The 26168-nt window shown below is 34.4% G+C and overlaps 1 protein-coding gene across 1 annotated transcript in view; it reads left to right on the plus strand.

Annotated features, from left to right (window-relative positions):
- Positions 1 to 2117: 2117 nt before the first annotated feature.
- LOC148950238 (cullin-5-like) overlaps positions 2118 to 26168 on the plus strand; it is a 141334-nt gene continuing 117283 nt past the window's right edge. The window contains exons 1-2 of the mRNA XM_089091519.1: positions 2118 to 2253; positions 23428 to 23666. Of these exons, the coding sequence (XP_088947645.1) occupies positions 2226 to 2253; positions 23428 to 23666 (267 nt within the window). The 5' untranslated portion in view covers positions 2118 to 2225. The remainder of the gene's footprint in view (positions 2254 to 23427; positions 23667 to 26168) is intronic.

Raw genomic sequence — 26168 nt, forward strand, 5'->3', positions numbered from 1 at the left:
ATTTATTCAAGTGCAATGCAGATCAATAAAGAATATATCTTACTGCCTTTTATTCAAATGCTATAGATAAAATCGCTAAAATGTCAAAGAGAAATGGTTAGACACTGAAGCCCAAAACAACTTTCTTTTCATTTCTATTTTGTCACTAATAAAAGCGCTAATCCCTTCCCCAACAATAATCCTGGATACAAAATTGACCCCCCATCTAGCCCAGTACTATCAAAGTTAAAAACCATAGTTTTCACCCCCTCTCCCCCTGAGAATATAAAAGACACTTTATCGAAAGAAAGCTAGAAAAAGGAATAATATGCACTCTAAAGGAACTGTTAGCATCAACCCCCCCCCCCTCGCCTTTAACATAATTTTCATGTCCTAAAATAATCTCTTTAATTTTGTAGACAATTCGTTCCCCTCTTTCAGACATCATTGAAATACGCAAAGCATTGAATCCTCACAAGCTTAATTAACAACAATCTTTCCACACGAATGTTGCTTATGAAATCTCCCCTCTTGTTAGGAATTCAAACACGGCCTTGTCTATACCACAAAAGAGAGCCAGCTCATTTTGATAATATTAAACATATCAAGGAGAAAAGACAATTTTGAGCAGTAACTTCAATTGAAAGAATGAAATGGTGATGAATGGTGGGAGGGGGGGGAAGGAGGGAGGATCAAGTTTACGTAATGGAAAAAAAGTGTATATTTTCAAGCAATGTATAAAGAATTTATTTTTTTGGGGGGGGGGACTTAGATATACTGGAGGGTGACCATGTAAAATAATTTTATTTTGGAAATAAAAATGTACTAAAACAGAACTTACCTTGTAAATTGTGGCTGTCAAGGTTTCAAGCTCATCAATAATATCCATTCTTGTTCTTTCAACTGTATCACAATAATTTCTGATAATTTAATAACAATGCATGTCCGTTATATACGAAATTTCAAAGGTGAATTGTTATGTAACGGGGAAAACCATATGTAAGCGAGGCTCTGATTGGTTGAGAAAGGAGGTGTATCCGAGTTGCTGATTGGCTGAGAAGGAAACACGTGATCTAACTGTTTCCTAATTCCTGGACGGCATAACATTCGACCATGCACTTGGTCAAAACAACGACAACACAGGATTTTGAAAGAAGAAGTCATTGACTCTGATACCCGTTAGTCTCAATAATCCAGAAAACATTCATCAAAGTGAGAAAGTTCCTTTTTTTTCATTCTCACTGACAAAAACCATTAAACATACATGAATTGATGTTGACATCAGAGAAAAACATCAAATAAATTGACCAACACACATAACCATCCAAGAAACAACCATAAATGTGAGAAAATTCTTGTTTTTTCAAGTGAGAAAAATTCTGTTTTTTCATTCTCAGTGAGAAAACAATAAACCACGTGGTCATGTCACGAGTTAGTGTTCTCCCTAGGGACTCTATGTCCATATATGGTGTGCTGTCACGAGTCGGACCCCCTTTCTACTGACAGATCCTTTTAATAAACAAAATTTAGATTGTGGAGAATTCACGAGCATTTTTTTGGGGAGCGGGAGGCATAGAGTGTTTTGTAAACATCTATAGGGTGAACATTGTTTGTTTTAGATTTTTTTTTCTATGAAAATACAAAAAGGACATTTCTTAATGAAAATAAAGAAAAGCTATTTTTCGACTGAATACAGCGAAAATTATAAAAATTATGGTTCGAAATCATGGAGGGTGAAAATCTAGGAGAGTGGACACCTGCCTAAGCCATTTCTTTGATTATTAAATATCAACAAAATCTACAAAATTAAATATCAATAAACATGTTTTCTGTCATGTTTTTTTTATCTTAAAACTTGGCGCCCAAAAGTAAAACTAAAGTTGTTGAACGGAGTATGAGGCTCAGTTCGTCATTCTAAGAACGACGGTACTAAGAACGAAGAACGGCATTTCAAAGAACGGCATTTCAAAGAACGGCTTATAAGCGAGACATTTCAATGAACGGCGAAAACAAACGGCTTAATTGTAAAACCGAAGATTAGATTTCCATAGAACGACGAAAACGAACGCAGCTATTGGCAACCGTAATTTGAGCTAAAAATTTAAAGTTTTTTAAATTTAAATGGTCGGCTATTGGAACTGGCCTATATTGACTATATTTCTAACTTCAAAGGATATATCTATAAATCCAGGCTAGCAAAATAAGCAGAATTCAACTGCTCCTTACGTATCTAATTTTGGTGGTTCATGGCATATATAGATACAAGAGGACAAGGTTAGGCCTATAGCCTAGCCTATTATAGGCTTGCTCAGAAAAAATATGTAGCCTAGCCTATATTGGCCTATTGGTAAATTTTTACCAAATTATTGAGTTACAAATAAAGTGAATATACCACTCAACTCCTTTGTTTATGCTCTTTACAAATATAATAGGGTAAGACACCCAGTAGGCTAGTTGGCCACCTGCCTATTCTCTGACAGAATGTAACTAACAGGGAACCTACCTCTAGACACCTGCCTATTACACTAGACACCTGCCTTCTAAAAACTTTCTAAGCACATTAGCCTAGAGGTAGGTTCCCTGTTAGTTACATTCTGTCAGAGAATAGGCAGGTGGCCAACTACTGGGTCTCTTACCCTGATCATTTTTGTCATAAATGAATTTTACCCCCACCCTTATTTATACAATTCAGGGTATATATTTGCACATTAGGGGGGTATGGGTAAATTTTATTTCTGATGCAAATGAGAGGTAAGTTTAAACTTTCCCCTAGCCCCCTAATGTGCAAATGGTAAAATTCTACTTTAGCTACTTTTGGCTATCTTGGAAAGGGGTTAGGTTAAAAAAATAAAACTTTCAGGGATGGGTCTACAGGTTAAAGTATGTCCCGGGAAGGTATTTTGAAGTACCTACCTCCACTCCTTCTCCCTCTAGAGGGTCCTGAAATTTGCCTACATAACAGGTCTATAGGCTACCTATTGAAATTTTGACAAAACAATATTTTACCTTAATTTTGAGTTATCTGTTTCTTTTTCTCTGGTTTTAGTTCTGAAAATAGGCTATAATTCCTGTTATTTGAGTAGAATTTAAACCATTTCAATGGTTTTTTTGTTGTTTTTTTTTATTTAGGAAATGTATTTGCATAGGCTATCTTTAAAAACTTATGAATTGGGATTGAGCAAAGTTGTAAAGCTGAAAACAACTTGGTTGCACTACTCATTTTTGTGGTAGATCTATTTTGCAAGGTTCCACTTTTATAATACAGATTCTTAAAGGTCATCAAAGGTCAAGGCCCTCTAGAGAGAGAAGGAGTGGAGGTAGGTACTTCAAAATACCTTCCCAGGACACATTTCAGCCTGTAGACCCATCCCTGAAAGTTTTAGTAATTTTTATGTCCCTAACCTAACCCGTTTCCAATATAGCCAAAAGTAGCTAAAGTATAATTTTACCATGCAAATATACACCCTGAATTGGTAGGCCTCTATATAGGGGTGGGGACCAAAATTTATTTCTAACAAAAACAATTATTATATTTGTAAAGAGCATAAAAAAGGCTTCAAGTGGTGTATTCAGTTTATTTGTAACTCAATAATCTGATTTGGTAAAAATTTACCTATTTGTATAATTTAGCTAGGAGCAAAGTGGTACCTTTTTATGGTCTTTCCAGATTCAGTAATTGCTTCTGTGGCAAATTCAATGTAGAGCCTTTAATGATGCCTCAAAAGGAAACTTTTTACCTTGTCTGTAGCCTAGTTTTTAGACTTTGTTTTAAAGTCAAAACTTTGATTTAGACTAAAAGATTAATAAGGGTGCTTACCTGTCATAGCAACCACACCAAAGAAGTGAAGTCTGAAATACATGATGAAAATAAAATAGCCTACTTTAGTAATAAAACTATGGAAAATACAACAGAGAATTTTAGAAGGCAGGCTGCCCAGAATATATTATTTTAAAAACCCAACCAACTATATTGGTATAGGCCTATATTAAATTGTATGGTCAAATTGTAGTTTAGCTACTTTTTGCTATCTTGGAAAGAGGTTAGGTTACAAAAATGAAACATTCAGTAATGAATCCAGGGCCAAAAACATACTGTGGGAAGGTATTACCAAGCCTCCATATTAACCTCCTTGGGTACGTAATGTTTATATTAAAGGACTATTCAGGTAGCTAAGAAATAGACTTACCTCTATAGTCAGAATTGCATCCTGAATCCAAGTTTAATGTGCATTTGCATTGGCAATGAATCTTACCACCACCCTTATATATACCAATTCAGGGTATATATTTGCACATTAAAGAGAGGTGGTGTGGGTACAGTTCAAACTTACCTCCATAGTCAAAATTGCATTGTGAATCCAGATTTAAGATTCATTTGCATCAGAAATGAACTTTACTGCCCCCTTTCTAATGTACAAATATATGCCTTGAATTGGTATATACAGTATATGGTTGGGGAAAGGTTCATTTCCAAGGAAGATGAATGTTAAAATTGGATTCAGGATGCACTTCTGACTGTAAAGGTAAGTTTGTTTCTTAGTTACATGAATAGTCCATTAACATAAACATTACCAACCTTCTTTTGATCTCCAAGTTTTACAAATTTGCCTACTTGACTGGTCTATACCTATTAAAATTTTGATACAACAAAATTTAACATTAAGTTTCAGTTATCATTTTCTTTTTCTCTGGTTTCAGTTTTGAAAATTCAATTCTTGTTATTTGAGTAGAATCTTAAGTTATATCAATGTGTTTTTTTCTCAAAATTTAGGAAATGTATTTGCATATCTTTGAAACCTCATAAATTGGGACTGAGCAAAGTTGTGAAGCTGAAAACAGTTTTCTTGTGCTTCATTTAAGCAGAAGATCTGTTTTGCAAGGTTTCACTTTCATAACACAAAGATTGTCAAAGGTCACTTCCCTCAAGAGAGAGAAGGAGTGGAAATAGGTACTTCAAAATACTTCCCAGGAACATACTGTAGTTTTTAGACCCATCCCTGATAGTTTTAGTTTCATAACCTAACCCCTTTCAAAGATAGCAAAAATTAGCTAAAGTAGAATTTTACCAAATGTATTTGTATCCATTAACTGGAAGAAGACAAAAGTCATGGTAGTGCAGCCAAAGTCTGATGCCTACAATTCTAGTAATATATTTTGCTCAGGCTAAGCTGACTATCTCCAAGTACACACAGAGAAACCAGTTTTAAACAGATAAAACTTCTTGAGTTTGGTTGCTATAACATATAAGTATCTTAATAAGACTAACCTAAATATTAATGAAGTATTCAAACTCCTAGGAAATAAACTCACCTATAGAATCAGAATTTATCCTGAATCCAAACATGACATCTGTTTCCATTGCAAATTCAATTTTAAACTAACTTAACCAACCCTTTATAATCTTACCAAAATTTATAGCCCATATTATATATTTACCATGCATTTATTGATTCATGATTTCATCACTGTCAATTCAGTTTAGAGGTAAAAAGTTATCATCTTTGAGGGGGCTCCTTAGGACTTAAAATTGTTTTTGCAACAGAAATGAATGTTATATTTGCATTCAGGATGATATTTTGATTCTACAGGTATGTTTGATTCTTTGCTGTATGAATGCTCTGTTCAAACAAATATTTATCATAAAAATTGTTATTTAAACAAGGCCTTAAACAGCCCTCTATGATGTTTTAGTGCCTGGTTTTCAACAAAAAAGAGGATGTATCAGTGCTGCCCATTCAAAAAAAGGATTTTCCTTTTTCTTCAAGGTGAGGGCTGTTAGTTTCCAGTTCAAGGTTTTTATCAAGGGTGATTTGAACTGTGATCATTTTGTTTTGCTAACCAAGGTTTGTTTTTGCAATACCTTTTACAAGGGGTTTAAGTCTCTTTTAAAAAATTCCCTTAAATTAGTTCTAAAAATAACATTTTATTATTTATACTAATGAAACAATTATCACCACTCCTGAATTAGCTTGAGTTTTTTCTTGCTGAATTGTTTTTTAACTTTTGTTTGCTATGGCTTTTTTTTAGCCCCACTAAGAGCTCAAAATACAACCAGGGAAGGATCCAGGATTTTATTTAGGGGGGGGGGGCACAAAATAGGTTGATTCAAAAAAAATCATAGGGGGAGGGGCGCAAAATAGGTTGATCCAATAAACTTGCGTTAGGAGCAAGTTTAATTAACGCAAACTTGAGTTAACTAAGTAAATTACACTACTTTAGACTACGCTAGGGGGGCGTGTGCCCCCCTTGCTCCCCTGGATCAGCCACTTAATAGAACTTGCCCAAAGAGTTACTATTGAATTTAGAAACATTATAAAAAAGATCCAAGTGATGTATCTACTTTTTTCCTGGCTATAGGTGTCTGCAGAAAAATTGCCAGGGAGTGGGAGGGGGCAGACTCCAGAATAACAGTGATGGATGAGGGATATAGGAATATATTTCTTAGGAGTAACTTTGTTACATTTAATATATAATAGGGTATAGGTACCAATCATTCCACAGTTTTTATAGAAAAAATACTTTTTCTACTCTGGAAGGCTTAATTTAAAGATTTGGCTTGAAAAGGGTTTCAGTATGTAGAAAAACATCCACAAATCTAACTGTTTGATTAGAAGTTTGAAGTTTTATCAGAAAAGGGTACAAAACTCTGATTTTCTTAAATTGGAGCATTTTTACCTACAAAGTTGACATAACAAAAAAGCTACCTGTTTTTGATGTAAGTTGGAACCCAATTTGACCTGTGTCAAAATACTTGGGGAATACTTGTGGGCAGATCCTTGTGCACTAGTCAGGTAGTGGAAGCAAACAAATGAAAAATTGCCTCAAGTATTGGGACAAAATTGGATGATCTTATGGAGTGTAATTGTGTGACCTGGGTCTCTATAATATAATGTGTGATATAATAGTGTGATATAGGTCTCTTGTAAATGCTATCTGGAATGGCCTACTTCCTCTCAGCTTTTTTTGCACAGCAAAGTTTTCTTTGTTGTTCATAATGAAAGTGTTGTCAATATTTGACCATTGGATAACTTACAGGAATGGTGCCTCTTACTAGGATATCATATCCAGCTGTGGCACTCTCTAATCTTGGCTCAACGTAGTGCACAAAGTCATATCCCTTTTATATGTTATGTATTATGAATAAACACTTCTTTCTGTAGATGCTTGTCAAGATGGTTTTTGAAGCTGTTTAGAGTTGGTGCTGACACTGCTTCTTTGGGTAACAAGTTTCAGTCTTTAACTGCTCTAACTGACCAGAAAGAAGATCTCTGTCTAGTTGATGCTGTTTGTTTCTGGATTTTTGGAGAATTACCCCTAGTATAGACATTAGTCTGACTACAGAAGAATTTGCTTTGTTCTATCTAGGTCCTTTCTTGATTTGTAAATCTGGATCAGGTACCCTCTTTTTCTTCTATAGTTTAGGCTTGGCTGCTTCATTTGTTTCAGGCACTCTTCATATGGCATTTCTTTTAGTCCAGGGAGTTGTTTGGAGGCATGCCTCTGCACCTTGATTTTGATAGCATTTCTAATGTATATGGGGCTCCAGAGTATGTTTCCATACTCAATGGTTGATTGCACAAGGGCTTTGTAGAGTCTGGTGAAGGTTTTAGTGTCTAAATGCCTGAAAGACTGCCTGATTAGACCAACCAGCCTGTTTGCCTTATTTGTAATGAGATCTGTGTGTTGGTGGAATTTCAGCCCTGAGTCTATAAAGATCCCCAACTCTCTTTCACAATCAGTGTTTGATATGACTGAGACAGTGTTTGTTTTTGCTAATGTAAGGGTGTCATCAATGTTTTTTGGCTTGGGCCCAATCCATGATGTCTTGCACTTTTTAGCATTGAAGCTTAATCGTAGGCTCTCAAGTTTCCTATTCAACATTTTAATGTCACTCTACAGGATGGTTACATCTTCTTGTTTTGCCACTGGCCTGAAAAACCTTGTGTTGTCTGCAAAGAGCTTGATGCGGCTGATGATACCTTCAGTTATGTTATTTATGTGGAGGATGAAGAGTAGTGGCCCTATTACGCTCCCCTGGACGATGCCACTTGGTATACTAGCTTTTGGTGACAATGTGTCTTCCACTTTAACAATCTGGCTATGATCAAGTAGAAAGGAAGATATCCGCAAAATCATCTGCTCACGTTTACCAAAGGTATGAAGTCGTGAGAGTAGGGTGCTATGGGGGACTTTGTCAACGGCCTTTTCAACATCAAACAGAACCACCAGAATACTCAGACCACTTTCCAGGGCTGTTGTCCACATATCCAAAACTTCCAGGAGCTGATTTGTGCAGTTGCTTCTTGGCATGAAGCCAAACTGTGCTGCACCAATCAATTGATTTTCAGGTACAAAATTCATATCTTGTTGTGGACTAATTTTTCCATAATCTTGGAGAGCTGGGAAGTTAGGTTTATTGGCCTGTAGTTAGAGGCACTGCATTTGTCCCCGTTCTTATGTATGGGCACAACATTACCTTGTTTCCATTTAACTGGGACTATACCGTGCTGTAGGGATGTATAAAACAGGGGAGTAAGTGGCTCTGCAAGTTCTTCAGCAGCAATCTTCAGCCACCTGGCTGCTATACCATCGGGTTTTGGATCTATTTGTTTGGATCCATTTCCCTGAGTAGTTTGAGCACATACATTGAATTTTGACAGGGTCATTTTTGATAGTTCTATGACATACTTCAAGGGTCAGCAGGTCGCCTACATATTAACACCTTTGACGGTATCTTACCAATTTTATCAATCAATACTACATATACAAGTGGTCCTAACAAGGTTCCTTGAAAAATTCTATGCTAATTATGGAGAGGTTTGGAGAGAATATTTTGTATTTTACAGCTTGGGATCTATTTGAAAGAAAACATTTATAAAATTTACTAAGAGAGGGTCTACTTCAAATTTAATCAGTGATATATGAATTAGGGTGTTTTGATCAACCAAGTCAAATGCTTAAAAATATGAACATAATATGAGGCTAAGCAGCAGTTCCTCATATGACCCTTGAATTTCAACACCAATTGTTTCTCATCTGTTTTAAATGTTTAGTGAAGTTTTGATGGAGTCACCTGTATTTTGACAGGGTCTGTTGCTGTCTATCAAAAATTTCAACAAGGTTACTACAAGATATTTTCAAAAGAAATTAATCTGATAATAGAAGCCAATATCTACAGTTAAATTTTGATAAAGGAACATTTTTACTTGGTCTGGTATTCCACTTCATCATACAAGAATTTTCGATACTTGGAACATGGTTTTGTCAATATAAGGGCCGTTTTTTCACTCATCAATGTGCTAAGATTTTATGTCTTTTGTCATAAAATGCTAAAAAGTGAAATCTTTGAATGAAAATCTTTTATCTTTTGCTGTTTTTATGCAAACGTCGTTCATCATTCTGCTCTGATCAGTGGTCTGATAACAATGATAAGTATATCCTCAAAGTTCTCTCATCATTGTTCTATATGGCAGAAAATTGGTGTTCTTCACACTTTTTGCCAACATCAGTGAGCTGTAATATCTTAAAACAAAGATGAGTTGAAAAACAATAATCTTTGCAGAAAGGCAAAATTTTAGTGCTAAAAAACAGCCCTATAATATTAGCTGCCATTTTAACTTAATTTTTCAAACAGTTTGTGGTAACAAACTGTAAGTAAGCAGCAACCGAGCTCAATGGTAACTGAAACACTAGAAAACGGTATTTTGATACAAATAGATACATCAAAAGAATTAGATTTTAATGCTGATTTCAAATATACAAGTTTCGTCAGATTTAGTTTGACCCATCAAAAGTTACGCACCTAAGAAAATTTGGCTGACTTTCGAAAAAGGGGGAAAGACCTCCTAAAAGCTATAGAACCTGAATGAAAATCACACCATCATATTCAGCATATCAGAGAACCTTACTGTAGAGGTTTCAAGCTCCTATCTACAAAAATGTGGAATTTTGCCTTTTTAGCCAGAAGAAAGATCACAGGTGCATGTTTATTTGTTGTTTTTTTTCCCAGGGGTGATTGTATCAACCCAGTGGTCCTAGAATATCGTAAGAGGGCCCATTGGAATGGAATTAAAAGTTCTAGTGCCCTTTTTAAGAGACCAAAAAAATGGAGGGCTACTAGGCCCTCTCCCATGCTCATATTTTTCCCAAAGTCATCTGATCAAAATTTTGAGATAGCCATTTTGTTCAGCATGTTCGAAAATATTATAAGTATGTCTTTTAGGATGACTTAATACTCCGAAGTTCTTGGGGGGAGGGCAGAAAGTTATGAACTTTACCCAATTTTAACATATAGTATTGGTTATTGGGAAGTATACCGATGTTTTCATGGGAAATTTTTTCTGGTAGTGGGGGGGGGGGTTGGTCGGGGTTATATGGGAGGATCTTTTCATGGGGGAAGGCACATTGCTATGAAGGGGACGCTGGACTTACCAGCATTATTTAAAAAAGATCAGAAATTAAATATAAAAAAACAAGTTTTTCAGCTACAACAGCAGCATCATCAAAACTTTAAACAAACAGAAAATATTACATATATGATTGGGTTCACCCCCTAGTCAATACCTTGCTCTTTAAGCCAAAGATTTTTTAGTACTTTCATAAGAGCTATTTATTCTAATTAACGGCCTTTCTGATTAAGCGGTCATTTTTAAAGAATTGGAATAAAACTCGAACTCTAGCTTAAATAGCAAGGTATTGACTAGGGGGCGAACCTCCTAATATACGTATTAAAAATATATGAAGATAGAAGTTCGTCATGTAAGTTGATTCGTAAGTTATGTATATTTATTACTAATAAAAACGTTTGTAAATAAAATTAAACAAGTTTCGAGAAAGCCATTTAACCAAATAAAAGTAAATTAATATTCAAATTTTAGTTTAATTATTCATGTACGGTGAGCCAAGATCAAAAGCTGCATTTATTCAAAAACGTTCCAAAATTAAATAAAAAAAAATAAGTTTTTTAACTGAAAGTAAGGAACAACGTTAAAACTTAAAACGAACAGAAATTATTTCTTATATGAAAGGGGCTGTCCCCTCCTTAACGCCTCGGTCTTTACGCTAAAGTTTGACTTTCTCACAACTCTATTTTTTAAACAATAAAATACTCTAGCGTAAAGAGCGAGGCGTTAAGGAGGGGACAGCCCCTTTCATATAAGGAATAATTTCTGTTCGTTTTAAGTTTTAACGTCATTCCTAACTTTCAGTTAAAAAAAACCTGTTTTTTTATTGAATATCAAGAAAAGGCCAATGTGCCTACATTTTAGAGAAGATCAGATGTATCTTGATGCATTGGTGCTGATCTCTACTTTGTTTTTACAAAGAAATAACCAAGTAATGACAGTTAGAACATTGCATAGCTAAAAAATTGTTAGGAGCTCATTTTGTGTCAAAAACAAGGAATTGATTGAATTGAATATTCTTTTGTTATATGGATGTATTGGATATAGTCTCCACGTTTTGTATTGTCAAAATGTAACAACAACTACAAGAGAAGGTGTTCCAAGTTATGACCAAGCAGAGTTATCCTGTTTTGGAGGAATTTTTTTTACAGTGGTTCCAAAATTGCACTCTCAATTCATTGGTGCCTTTACCCTATATTTAATTATTGTGCATTGAATCATAATCCACTCTGCCCAAGCCCTAGAGTAAAAGTAAATCAGACTCAAACAAAAATTATTAAAAGTTTTATTGATGCCCAAGATGCAAAAAATGTAGATGGGTCTCTATGCAATTTTCTTAGCCTTAGAATTGGATACAGAAGGAGTAGAGATATGAACTTTAAATTGGCTTCCAATGGGATATTTTAGGCTCTTTTTTCATCGCTAGAAGTTTCATTTATCTTCCTTTGATCAACTGAATTCTAGGATCTCAAAAGCCCTTAAAGTGAAATTTTGCCAAGATCTTCACATTCCTAAAGCACATACTTAAAAATCACCCTGCCTGTATATATATACCATGTGTTGATTTTATAATGGCCATGTAAAATATGCCTCTTTTATAATCAGATAATTCTCCCTCTTGAACTGAAATCCTTTATAGCTTTGAATATTTGGAGAAAAAGTTACAGAATAGCAAAAGAAAACTAAATTGAAATCAACAATTTAGCTTTCAAGTTGACCCTCTTTTTTTCAGTACTCAAATTCAAGTGAATGAAATGCATAGTTTCAAATAAAACTGTTTCTCACAAGATAATCTAATCAAATAGTCTGTTATAGCAAACTACAAATAAGGGGTAATTAGGGTCATTATTCACCAAAACTAAAAACAGAATTTCGATGACAATTGACACATCAACAGAATTGGCTTTTTGGGCTGATTACAAATATATATTATCCATTCAATTCATTGTTACCTATGAAAAGCCACAAATCTTTGAAACTTTGCCTGAAAAAAAACTACTGCAAAACAACCTCCCCCCACCCCAAAACAAGCAATCTTAGTGGAAATTTCCACTAAGATTGCTTAGTGATTTATTTATTAGATATTGCTAATAAATGAATTAGTGATATTTCTTTATTAGATTCATCATATCAGAGAATTTTACCTAAGAGGTTTTAAGTTCCACTTTACAAAATGTGGATTTTTTTTTTCAGAAAAAAGATTGTGGATGGATGTTTGTTTGATTTTGTTTTATTCCTAGGTAAGGGTTTTCGTAAAAGCAGGTAATCTTGTGAAACTTGTTTTATTTAATTCATCACATCAACAAACCCTGCTAAAGATGTTTCAAGCTGCAATGTACAAAAAGTTGTATTTTCCTTGTTTTTTTTTCAAGGAGGCAGATTGTTATTCTATGTTTTTTGTTTATTTTTGCATGGGTATTGTATAAGGTCAAAAATCCTGGGTAATTGGGAAAGAGCTTATTCCAACATGAACTAAAACCTCTTTTAAGCGACCATGAATATTTTGCCTTGGGAAAATGTTGTTTTCTGTCATTTTATGGCACCAAACTGCAAGTTTGCCCCAAAGAGGATACATTTGCAATCAATTTAAAAATTCTGAAAAGTTAATTGATTTAAAAGCACCAAAAAAACTTTATTTTGTGCTTCCCATTTACAGAGGCAGTAATGCTGCATGCTGGCAGTACTGGATTTAACGAAGTTGATTCTCATTGTGTTTGATTAATTCAAAAAAATTTCCACAAAATAAGTTTTTCAAAGAAAAGTAAAGAACTCTATTAAACAAAACATGAGCAAAAATAAAATCAAATATTCTACCAAGCATGAAACAACCACAAATCAGCATCGATAAATAAATAAAACCCAAAACAAACAGAAATTACAATAATCAACCGAGTCAAACTCAAAACGAGCATAAATTAACATAAGTTGGTCACAAAACCCCTATGGCTTCCCAAGGCCAGAACAAAATTTGCACTTTACTGAAAAAATATAAATGTTTTTACTTTAACTTTAATAAATCAAATAATATTAACATTTTGATTACTAAATATCAGTATATCTATATTAAACTGACAATGGGCATTCGTTTGTATTTTTTCAGTAAAGTGCAAATTTTGTTCTGGCTCTAGAAAACTCTAGAAAAAAACAGGACTAAAAGAGTCCTGGTTGAACTTCGCTGAAGTAAGGATGCTAGGACTGCTTTGAAAATTTTTTGATTTTTGGTTTTATTGGTTGCATGTTGTTGTGAGTCTTTTTTCTTTCATATATTTTTGTCTTGCTGAGGACGGCTCTTGGACATAGGGCCGAAATATTCATTCAAATTATCTCCACTGTCTTGCAAAAAGATTTCCCTATTGTTCTTCGTACTTTTGTTGTTTGTCAAAATTTTCATTGGATGTGTTTGGGGGAATGATGGGGGGGGGGGCTAGTTGCCCTCCAATCACTTTCGACTATTGAAAAGGGCACTAGAACTCTCAATTTCCAATCGAATGAGCTCCTTTTGAAGTTTCTACGACGACCCCTTCCATATGAAGTGCCCTTCTCTAAAGAAAAAAAAATAATACATAGTACATTGTGCCAACATCGTTCTTAAATGCCTTCAGGGAATAACTTAAAACCCTTGCCCGGGGGTTTTGGGGGAGTTTCCTCCTCAAAAACATATTTTCTATCTGGAAATCAACTACGCTGAACAAAAGGGCTATCTCAAAATTTTGCTTGGATGTGTTTGGGGGAGTGATGGGTGTGGGGGGGGGTCTAATTGCCTTCTAATCACTTTTGACTATTAAAAAGGGCGCTAGCCACTCCAATTTCCAATCGAATGAGCCCTTTTCGATGTTTCTATGACAACTCCTTCGATACGAAGTGCCTTTCGAAGAAGAAAAAAAAAACACATTTTGGCCACATTGTTCTTTACTTAGACAGCGCTAGCACGCTGCCTATGATAAAATTAAGTTTAATTATGTGCAATTGAAGATCAGCAATCATGAAAGGGTGAGGACTCATTTCTAAGTGGGGATAACAGTTACGTAACTTGACCTATCCTTTATAACCTTGCCCAACTTTATAGCACATATTACGTATTTCCCATGCATTTATTGATTTTTGATTTTGTCACCATCAATACAATTTACACGTAAACCAGTTTTTATAAGATTTCCACTAACACTGGTATATAAGCTGTATCTAAAATGAAATAAAAAGGTATCATATATGAGGGTCCATAAGGGCTTAAAATTGAATTTGAAACAGAAATGCATGTTGTATTTGGATTCAAGATGAAATTCTGACTCAAAACGACTCTATGTTTCTGTCTTAGCTATCTGAATACCCTGTTAATATAAATATTTATCATAAAAATTAACATTTAAACAAGGCCTTAAACAGCCCTCTATGATGTTTCAGTGCCCTGTTAGCAGCAGAAAAAAGGATATATCAGTGCTACCCTTTTAAAGAATGGGATTTTCTTTTTTGTTCAATGTGTGGGCTGTTAGTTTCCTATTCAAGGTTTTCAGCTAGGTTGATTCCAGCAGTTTACTTTTTGTTTTGCTGTGATATCTTTTTCAAGGGGTTCTGTCTCTTTTTAAAAATTCAATTAAACTTGTTATAAAAATAGCATTTTACTATTAATACTAATGAAAATAATAATCACCTTTCCTGAATCAGCTAGAATTGACAATTTTTTCTTGATAGATAGCATTTTTTTTTTAATCATTTTTTTAACTTTTGGTCACTATTGGCAGTTTTAGCCCCTTTAAAGGCTCAAAATGGAATTGATCCCAAAAGTAGCTATTGAATGTAGAGGCCAACGATGCCTGCAGAAAAATTTTCTGGGAGTGGGCAAGACACCAGAAAGCAGTAATGGGTGGGGGGCATTTGAGTAGGGTATATTTTAGAATGCATTTCTTTTTTTTTTATTAAGTTTGTTGTTAAATACATTTGAAAAAATTCTAAAAAAAAAATACCTAAATTTACATACAAAACAGAACACAACTCAGCAAAATTTTAAAAGGTGGGGATTCCTGGCAAATGGATCAATTCATTTAATTAACAGTATATTTAATTATTATGCATTTAATCTTAATCCATTATGTCCAAACCCTAGAGTACAAGAAAATCAGACTCATACCATAATTATGGAAAGATTTATTGTTTCGCAAGATTAAAACGGGTGTAGACTAGTCTTTATGCAATTTCGTAAGTTTTAGAATTGGCTACAGAAGAAATGGATATATGAACTTAAAAATGGCTTCTAATGGCTTAGTTTAGGCTCTGCTTTCATTCATGGAAGTTTTATTTATCTTCATTTGATTAAATGATTTCAAAGATCTGAAAATCTCTTAGAGAGCAATTTTGCCGAGACCTCCACATTCATAAGGGCCCATACTCAAAAATCACCCTGCCTGCATAGATACCATCTTTTGAATTTATAATGGTCATGTAAAATATACCTCTTTTATAGCAGGACAATCCTCTCCTTTAAGCTGAAAGCCCTTATATCTTCGGACATTGGAAAACAATTTAGAGAATAACAAAAGAAAAACTAAGTAGCCTATGAACTTATCACTCAGCTGTCAAATTGATCTTCTTTCTTTCAATACTCAAATTCAACTGAATGAAATGAATAGGTTCAAATAAAACTGTTTATCACATGATAATCTAATCAAACTGTCTGTTATAACAAATTGCAAATAAGGGGCAGTTAGGGTCATTATTTACCAAAGGTAAAATAAATTTTTATGACATTTGGCTCAACAGAATTGGCTTTTTATGCTGATTCTAAATACATCAAATTCATTCAATTCTTTTTACCTGCCATAAGCTGCAAATCTCAGAAAATTTGCCTGATTTTCAAAAAAAGGAGCAAATCAGCCCCTAAAAAGCAAGAAGTCTTAGTGAAAATTGCTTTAATAGATTCATCATATAAAAGAACCCTGCCATAGAGGTTTCAAGCTTTAATCTACAAATTGGATGATTGTATCGAGTCAAGAACCTTTGATTTGGTACAATCATCCCTAGAAAAATAAAACAAATAGTTAACATTGCTTCAATAGATTCATCGTATCAGAGAACCCTACCATAGAGGCCTCAATCCACAAAATGTGAAATTTTATAATAAAAAAAAAAAATTCAGAAGAAAGATTGCGGATACACGTTTACTTATTTTTATTGTATTCCTTGGGGTATTTGTAAAGGTAAGTAATCTTAGTGAAAATACTTTATTAGATTTATTACATCATAAAACCCTGCTTTCAAACTGCACTCTACGAAGTGCGGAATTTTGCATTTTTTTAATTTTTTTTAAGAAGACAAATTGTGATTGCAGGTTTATTTGTTTTTGTATTACCCAGGGATGATTGTATGAAATCAAAGGTCCTAGAAAAATGGGAGAGAGCTTATTCAAACATAAATGAAAAGTTCCTCTTTAAGTAACCATAAAAATTTTGCCATGGGAAAGTGTTGTTTCCTGCCATTTTATGACACCAAACTGCAACTTTTCCCCAAAGAGGACAAATTTGCAATCAATTTGAAATTTTGTTAAGTCAATTGATTTAAAACCAAACACAAATAAAAATATTTTGTGCTTCCAAGTTGCAGAGGCTGCATGGTGGGAGTAGGCCCTAATGGAAACAAAGTTGATTCACATTTTTTTTTTTTAATAAAATTTGGTTTAGTGATTTGTAATTGCAGATAAGCTATCATGAGGGGGGGGGGGTGTATCAGTAATTTTTTAGGTGGTGAGGGAAGATGCCTAACAGAGCAGATCTTAACACCCAAAATGTAGCACAAAGTAGGGGGAGGGAGTTAGAATATATTTCTCTATGTAGCATAAAATTTTACGTTTTTATGTTTTTACGAACTTTAAATGGTAGTATTTATTTTTTTCTATTTATATGAAGTATTCCTATGTAGGCCTATTTAAACGTATGTATTTAATGTATTTATTGATCAGTGAATCCTATTTTAAAGGTTGTGATGGCTTCAGTCACACGGAACATCAAGAATCACGCAGAATATCCATCCATATGAACAATAATACCTCTTTGTCCACCCAAAATTCTGGTGCAAAAAATTTTGTCCAAAATTTAAATTGCAATCCAACAATTTAATTTTTGAGCTGGAAAACTGGAAAAGTTGGGTAGTACTAAATGAAACAATTTTTTCAAGTAAAAGTAAGGAGCAGATTTGAAACCTAAAAGCAATAGCAATTATGATGGAACGCTTACTGAAACAAAAGGGTCATTGAATTGGAAAAAGAAGGTTCTTCAAAGCACTTAAGAAAAAACTTAAAAACTTAAAAAACTTAAGCATAATGAGAAAGGAGTTGAGGAAGGGACTGTTTTTTATACAGGATAATTTCAGTTTGTTTTAGGTTTTAAAGTTGCTCTCTACTTTTAGTATGAACATATTTTTATTTGTTTAATTACATCTCATGAAATGAAAAACAAGTCAATATTTTACTACCCTCTGTCTGATTTTGATGGGTTGCAATGCTTAGAGAAAAATATTTTCTGAAAAGTAATGAAAAAGTATGTCATGTACAGTAAAAGTATATAAATATGAAGAAAAATAAAGTAATTACAGAAAAAGACACAAAAGCAGCATACCGTACTTAAAAAATAGGAATCCCTAGCATGTATTTCTGTATAGCAATGCTGAATTGTAGATGGACATTATTTAACACTATCATCATTTTGCATTTAAATTAAAGCATTTTCAAAGAAAAGTATTGAAGCCAAGTTTAAAGAAAAGCATAAAAACTAAGATTAAGAAATGCAAATAAAAATTTCTAGCTCCGGCCGTTATTGAAAAAGTTTGTAAGTTCTGAATATTCCTGAATAATGTTGATATTTAAATTTAATTTTGAATACCAAATACAGATTTGACAGCTTTTTATTTCTTAACCATACAAATTGAAGCTTTTTCAAAGTGAACAACTAGGTCAATGTAGTCACTCTTTGTAAAAATTAAATTAAAAAAAAAAAAACTTTTTTAACTGAAAGTAAGGAGCAACATTAAAACTTAAAACGAACAGAAATTATTCTGTATATGAAAGGGGCTGTCCCCTCCTCAACGCCTCGCTCTTTACGCTAGAGTTTTTTATTTTTTTAAAAAATAGAGTTGTGAGAAATAGTCTAACTTTAGCGGAAAGAGCAAGGCGTTGAAGAGGGGACAGCCCTTTTCATATATGGAATAATTTCTGTTCGTTTTAAGTTTTAATTTTGCTCCTTACTTTCAGTAAAAAAAAGACTTGTTTTTTTTTATTTAATTTTTGAACGTTTTTGCATTATTGGAGGTTTTGATTTTGGCTCACCGTACATGAATAATTAAAAACAAATTGTATATTAATTTTACTTTTATTTGGTTAAATGGCTTTCTCGAAAGTTGTTTAATTTTATTTGCGAACATTTTTATTATACGTTGCTTACGAATTAACTTACGTAACAAACTTCTATATCCATATATTTTTAATACGTATATTAGGGGGTTCGCCCTCTAGTCAATACCTCGCTCTTTAAGCTAAAGTTTTGTTCTGGGGGTATATATGTTCTTATGGAAGGTATGCTCGTATAAACTTCAGAGAGGGTTCATTTGAATGGAAATTAAAAGTGTTAGTTCATTTTCTCAGAGTGAAAAAAGATCAGAGGACAACTAGCCCCTCCCGCTCTCCATGCCTTTGGGTATATCGGATGGATAAACCCATCTGATAAAAATTTCAGGTGACCATTTTCTTAAAAATAGTTCAACCATAAGATATTAAAACTCCAGGGTCGACACAACTCCCCAGGATCCAGGGATAGGCGTTGTAAGTTATACTCTGGGGATATATATGGTTCTTATAGAAGGGATGCTCGTATAAACTTCATAGAGGGCTCATTTGATTGTAAATAGAAAGTTCTAGTTCACTTTTAAAGAGTCAAAAGAGACCGAAGCGTAATCTAGTCCCCCCAAGCCTCTTTTTTTCCAAATCCATCCGATAAAAATTTTGAGCTAGCAATTTTGTTAAAAATAGTTCAAACATCAGATAATAAAAACCCAAGGTTGACACAAACCCATTTTTTCACTTTGATATTGTTACTTTGATATCAATTTTGTTACTTTGATGAATATTTGATTTTTTTTTTAAAGTTTGATTTTGAGGTAAAGAATTTTTAAAAACTTGGAATTTTTTGCAATCAAAAACGTACAAAAATTAATTAAAAAAAAACTTTCCGAAAAATAAGTGTTTCAAAGAAAAGTAAAAGCCATTTTAAACTTAATCTCAGCAGATACAAATACCTTTTAAAATTCAAACTCAAAACGGCCAGAAATTACTATTAATGAATATATGAAAACCAAAACGAAGAGAAATTAGATAGCAAAATGATAAACAATGATAACAAAAACATACAGCAAGTAATAATATAAATGAATAAATAGATCTTAAAGCGAGTAATGCTTAGATTGAATATAAATATCAAGCTTAAAACGAAAAAAAATATTTCCTATTGAAGTATAAATGAAACTTAAAACAAACAGAAATTAAATAAACAATCAGTGCAAACAAATATACAATAGATATTAATGTAAATTAATAAATAAATCTTAAAACGAGCCAAACTTAAATTGAATATGCAAATCAAGCTTGAATTTAACAAAAATCACCACAAACAAGAGTTTGGATATGACCTCTTTCTCTCACTGTAAAAGTCTAAAATCTACTGCGTCATTGGCGCTTTACTGTAAACTATTTGCGTCTTGAACAGTCTTGGAAAGTATAATCAACATCAAATTAAATATTTGATGTATAATGATATTAATTGTTGAAAGATCCATCAGTTCAAGAATTTATTTCACTGTAATTGTATTTTTACTTTCAATACTGTAAGAACTGAAAAAGAAAATATTTGTAATATAATCCCTTTTTCAGTTAAGCGCCATTACGCAGTAGGCCTTTGGTTTTTATTTACAGTTAGGAAAGGAGCAGTATCCAAACACGTGTTTGTAGAGAAACTATATTCGTCTTTATCAACTTTGAAAAGAGCTAATAAATTAAACTGAATATTTGATTCATAATGATTTTAATTGCTGAAACCTCATCAGTTCAAAATGCTACTATAATTTTAATGTTTAATTTCAATATGAAGCATAAAAGAAAATATTTGTCGTAAAATTGGTTTTCAGTAAAGCGCCAATGACGCAGTAGGTTTTAGACTCTTGCAGTGAGAGTAGGAGGTCATACCCAAACTCTTGTTTGTGGTGATTTTTGTTCGTTTCAAGGCATTGAGACATGCCTTAATAGCATCACAGAATGTTTTTTTTTTTTTATTATAACGTAAGAAAACATTTACTCACAAGCATTCTCTTCGAATTCTCCATATCACTATCAGTGCAAATAATTAATCAAAAAGCAAATAATCTATTTGACTCGTTAAAAGAGTTTTTTTCATCTGTACAAAATTGTAATTTGTACCTGTATTGTATACTAAAATATTGAATATATTATCCCTTAGCCAAGATAGACATTTTTTTTTTTTTTATAGGATATCGAACTTAGCCTAAGTGGTGTACAGTTTGTATATATTAAGGCAGAAATTTGACCGACTTGAGTGTCGACTCCAGAAACCTGTCTAAGTTGGTCCAGAAAAGGGTGTAGCTGGCCCCCAGAAACCTGTCTGGCAGGTCTTGTAAGCTCTGGGGTACTAGATATCTTGTTCTGGTCGCTTTATACGATCTCGTCCCGGAGCAGAACCTGGGCCACTACTTATACCCTGGGAGTAAATAAGGTTTTTACAGTAAGGGTCGTCATATAAGCTTCGAAGGGGGCTCATTCAATTGGAAATCAGAAGTTTTAGTGCCCTTTTTAATAGTCAAAGGGATTGGAGGGAGGCTACCCCCCTCACGCCTATCATTCTCCCAGATATATCCAATAAGAATTTTGAGATAACTATTGTTTTTATTGTAGTTAAAAGGTCTGAAAATTATGTCTCTGTGGATCAACCCCCTCCCCCCACAACCCTCTCGGCAAGGGTTGTAAGTTATGCCCTGTGGGCATTAGTTTTACTCGTACAAGCTTAGGAGGGGGCTTATTGGATTGGTAATCAGAAGTTAAAGTGCCCTTTTTAAGAGTCAAAGTGATCTGATGGCAGCTACCCATCTTTTTCCCATGCCAATCATTCCCTCAAACTTAACCAATAACTTTCAGATAGCCATTTTGATCAGCGTAGTGTAAAGGTCCATTAATTGTGTATTTGGAGATTGCAACCCTCTCTCTCGCAGCTTTCAGGGCAAGGGTTCTAAATTATGTCCTTGAGACATATTAGGTTTAAATGGAAAGGGTGGTGGTATAAACTTCGTTAGGGGCTCACAGGATTGGAGCTGAGAAATTTTAGTACCCTTTTTAAGAGTGAAAATGATCGGAGGGCAACTAGACCCCCCCCCCTTATGGTCTATTTTCCCCAAATGCATCCGATGGAAATTTTGAGATATTTGTTTGTTCAATGGCAGTCCAAATATCACATAACAAGACCTTTGGTTTGACACAACCCCCCCCCCCCAGAGTCTGGGGGCAAGAATTGTTCGTTATGCCCCGGGGACATATAAGCTTTTTATGGTTGTGTGAACTTTAGAGGAAGTTCGTTTGATTGGTAATGTATAGTTCTAGTTCCCTTTTAAGAGTCGAAACTGACGAAGGGCAACTACCCCCCCCCCTTTCCTGACACACTCTTTTCCCCAAACGCATCCGATCAAAATTTTGAGATTGCCATTTTGTTCACAATAGTCTAAAGAGCATATAACAATGGCTTCAGAGTCGACAAAACCCTCAAGAGCCCCGGAGGCATGGGTTGTAAGTTATTCCCCCGATATAGATTGTTTTTATGGAACAGCGGGTCGCATAAACCTCGGATCGGATTGGTCTCATTCGTTGGATGTCGGAAGATCTAGTGCCCTTTTTTATGAGTTAAAAGTGAATGAAGGTCAGCCAGCCCCTCCTCTACAAGCCTATCATTCCCCAAAACAATCCCAATCAAAATTTTAAAAGAAAAATTTTGTTCAGCAATATTGAAAGGTCCAGTAATTATGTCTTTGGGGATGTCAACCTCCTCACAGTTCTCAGGTAAGTAAGTAAGGCAATTCGTTCTCTACTCACATATAGTATCTGTTATTGAGAAAGGTATGCGTGTTTGAACTTTATCATAGGCAGTTGGCTTGTAGCGCAATAGCGCTACCTAAGTAAAGAGCGATGTGGGGTCAATGTACTATATTTGTGTTGTTTGTATGTGTGTGTTTTAGACCAGGGAACTTTCTTACTGTAGAAGTTTTTGCAGAAACTTCGAAAAGAGCTCATTTGATTGGAAATTGAGAAGGCTAATGCCCTCAAATAGTCAAAAGTAACTAGAGGGCCACCAACCCCCACCTTCACGCCAATCATTTCCACTAACACATCCAATCAAAATTTTGAGATATCCATTTTGTTCAGCGTAGTTTAAAGGTCAGGAAATTATATATTTAAGGATGACAACCCCAACAGCCCTCAGGGCAAGGGTTGTAAGTTATGCCTTGGGGGCATGTATGGTTCTTATAGAAAGGGTGGTCGTATAAACCTTGGAGGAAGCTCATTGTATCGGTAATAAAAGTTCTAGTGCCCTTTTTAACAGTCAAAAGTAATTGGAAGGCAACCAGTCCTCCCCATACCAATCATTTCCCCAAGCACGTCTGATCAAAATTTTGACATAGCCATTTTGTTCAGGGTAGTTGAAAGGTCCAGAAATTATGTTTTTGAGGATGACAACCCTCTTAGCCCTTAGGACAAGGGTTGTAAGCTATGCCCTGGGGCATATAAGTTATTTTTATAGAAGGGGTGGTCGTATATAATTTTGGAGGGGGCTCATTTGATTGGTAATCAGAAGTTATTTTGCTCTTTTTAAGAGTCAAAGTGATCGAAGGGCAGGTAGCCTCTCTCCCCACACACACTCGCATCGTATTTTCTCGAAATGTATCTGAAAGAAATTTACAATCCTACAACAGGATAGAATAGCTTTGGTATTTATTTTTAATTATTTTACAGGGAGTATACCCATGGCAAAAATGATCACCGGAAATGCTCAAGCCGAGGCATTGCTTTTTAAAAAAAGGTGGCTTGAAGAAATGCAGCCTACAGTCTCAAAGCTTCTTAGACAAGAAAGTGTATCAGAACCAGAATGGTATAAACTAGTTGCTGACGTTGATGAAATGAAAAATTTTACAGATAAAATGTACACTTCTCTTCAAGAAGAATTCATTCTATTTATTAGAGAGGCAGAAAAGGTATGAATATATTTAATATCTTGTGCAAGTATATCCTGTATAAAGGTACATAGGATATATTAATTTGTATGGAACGAAGTATTGAACGGTCCCCACCGAACTTGTGGTAATTATTATAATTCAACTTTCCTGTCAATTAAACGAGCAATACTTGTGTGTCTAAATGAATACTATCTTTATAAGTGAGCAATTGTGTGTGTGTGTGTGTGTGTGTGTGTGTGTGTGTGTGTGTGTGTGTGTGTGTGTGTGTGTGTGTGTGTGTGTGTGTGTGTGTGTGTGTGTGTGTGTGTGTGTGTGTGTGTGTGTGTGTGTGTGTGTGTGTGTGTGTGTGTGTGTGTGTGTGTGTGTGTGTGTGTGTGTGTGTGTGTGTGTGTGTGTGTGTGTGTGTGTGTGTGTGTGTGTGTGTGTGTGTGTGTGTGTGTGTGTGTGTGTGTGTGTGTGTGTGTGTGTGTGTGTGTGTGTGTGTGTGTGTGTGTGTGTGTGTGTGTGTGTGTGTGTGTGTGTGTGTGTGTGTGTGTGTGTGTGTGTGTGTGTGTGTGTGTGTGTGTGTGTGTGTGTGTGTGTGTGTGTGTGTGTGTGTATATATATATATATCGATGTTCTCAAAAACAGCTCCATATTTTTCCAAGAAAATTGGTATCTTGGGATATTCTGGCATTAAAAAAACGATCTAGATAGGTCAGAAGTCTGAGAAAATTCGTTAAGAGCCTTAATTTAGGGGGGTAGATATTTATGTGAATGACGTCATTCACACTAGTCGCACTTATGTGGAAAAATAGGAGATTTTCATGCATGCGAAAGTTTGGCAAAAATATTTATGGTGTCTGAGCTACAATTTTCATGTTTTAATTCAAACTAGTAAAATACCTCACAATTTTGAAATTAGTTTGTTTTTTTGTTTTTGTTTTTTATAAAAATAACTCGATACATGAATAAGGCTTATAGGTTTGAACGTAACCCACTAAATAAAGCTGTTAAGAAGGCCTAAAAATGAATACTTGGACCAGCAATTGCGACAACACCTTACCGGCAGCTTAAGCATAGGCCATTGCTAAATTGTCTGAAGTAATCAAAAACAAAAAATGTGTTAAAAATGAAAATGAAGAGCAAAAACACGGGCGATTAGAAGATTCGCGAAAACGACAATTAGAGCGTTTAAAAAATGAAAATGAAAAGACAAAGACATACGCGGTTAGAAGGTATTCGACACCGAGCATGAGAGCGAGTAAAACATGAAAAGCAAAGGTACAGGCGGTTAGAAGACATGCGACACCGAGCATTTGAGAAATTCAAAAATGAAAATGAAGACCAACCTGGACAAGAAGTATCAAAACATGACAAAATTCAAAATGATAGTGATGAGGATTGGGTTTGGGATTTTGACATGGATAAGGTTATCAACGCCTACCATACCTTTGTTTAAAAAAAAAAAAGTTTCGGTAATATGTATTTTATAATGACAAAAGACAAGTGGTTATGTATGTATGTCATCAAAAACAGCTCCATATTTTTCGGGAAATTGGCATCTTGGGGTATTCTTGCATAAAAAACTGATCTAGATAGGTCAGAAGTCTGAGAAAAATCGTTAATATCCTTAATTTTGGTTTTTGGCAAATGACGTCATGTACTATGTTATTACATCATATAAGCAATTTCTTATGACATCATATAAGTATTTTCGCATATGATGTCATGCATAGCATAAAAAAGATTGTTGAGTGTCCAATGCAACAGTTATTTATATAATATGATGTCTGTTGAAAGGCCCAAAAAACGAAAATTTGCAGTTGCAGTTACTATAAATGATGATTCTTTGGAACCAAAAACTGAACTATCAAACATGATAAGATGTGAAATTTGACAACCTGGACAATCAATTACGACAACACCAATACGGGCAGCTAAAGCAAATGCCATTGCTAAATTTTCTGAAGTAATCATTATCCAAAAATGTGTCAAAAATGAAAATGAAGAGCTAAGACACGAGCGGTTAGAAGATATGCGAAAACGACAATTAGAGTTTGTGTTAAAAATGAAAATGATGGGCAAAGACACATGCGGTTAGAAGCCATACGATACCGAACAAGTGAGGGAGTCAAAAATGAAAATGAAGAGCAGGAGTCAATGTCAATCAACCTGGACAGTGAAAATCAAAACGTGTCAAAATTAAAAATGAAAGCGATGATGATTTGGTTTGAGGTTTTGACATGGATAAGGTTATTAATGGCTATCGTACCTTTGTTAAATAAAAACTAACGTTCGGCGATATGTATTTCATAATGAGGAAAAATAAGCCGATTTGTAACCAAGCAATCAAATTGAAAATGATAGCAATGATGGTTGGGTTTTGGATTTTGTCATGGATAAGGTAATCAATACCTACCATAGCTTTGAAAATCAAAAATATGGACTGGATAAATTGTTGGAAGAAAAGAGTTTTTTCCCACCGTCTGAACAATTACAAGAAACAAAGGTTCGGTGATATGTCTTTCATAATGACAA

Source organism: Artemia sp. Qi Xiang Cuo, chromosome 7, assembly GCF_049724085.1.
Source record: "Artemia sp. Qi Xiang Cuo chromosome 7, ASM4972408v1, whole genome shotgun sequence".
NCBI classification, from domain to species: domain Eukaryota; kingdom Metazoa; phylum Arthropoda; class Branchiopoda; order Anostraca; family Artemiidae; genus Artemia; species Artemia sp. Qi Xiang Cuo.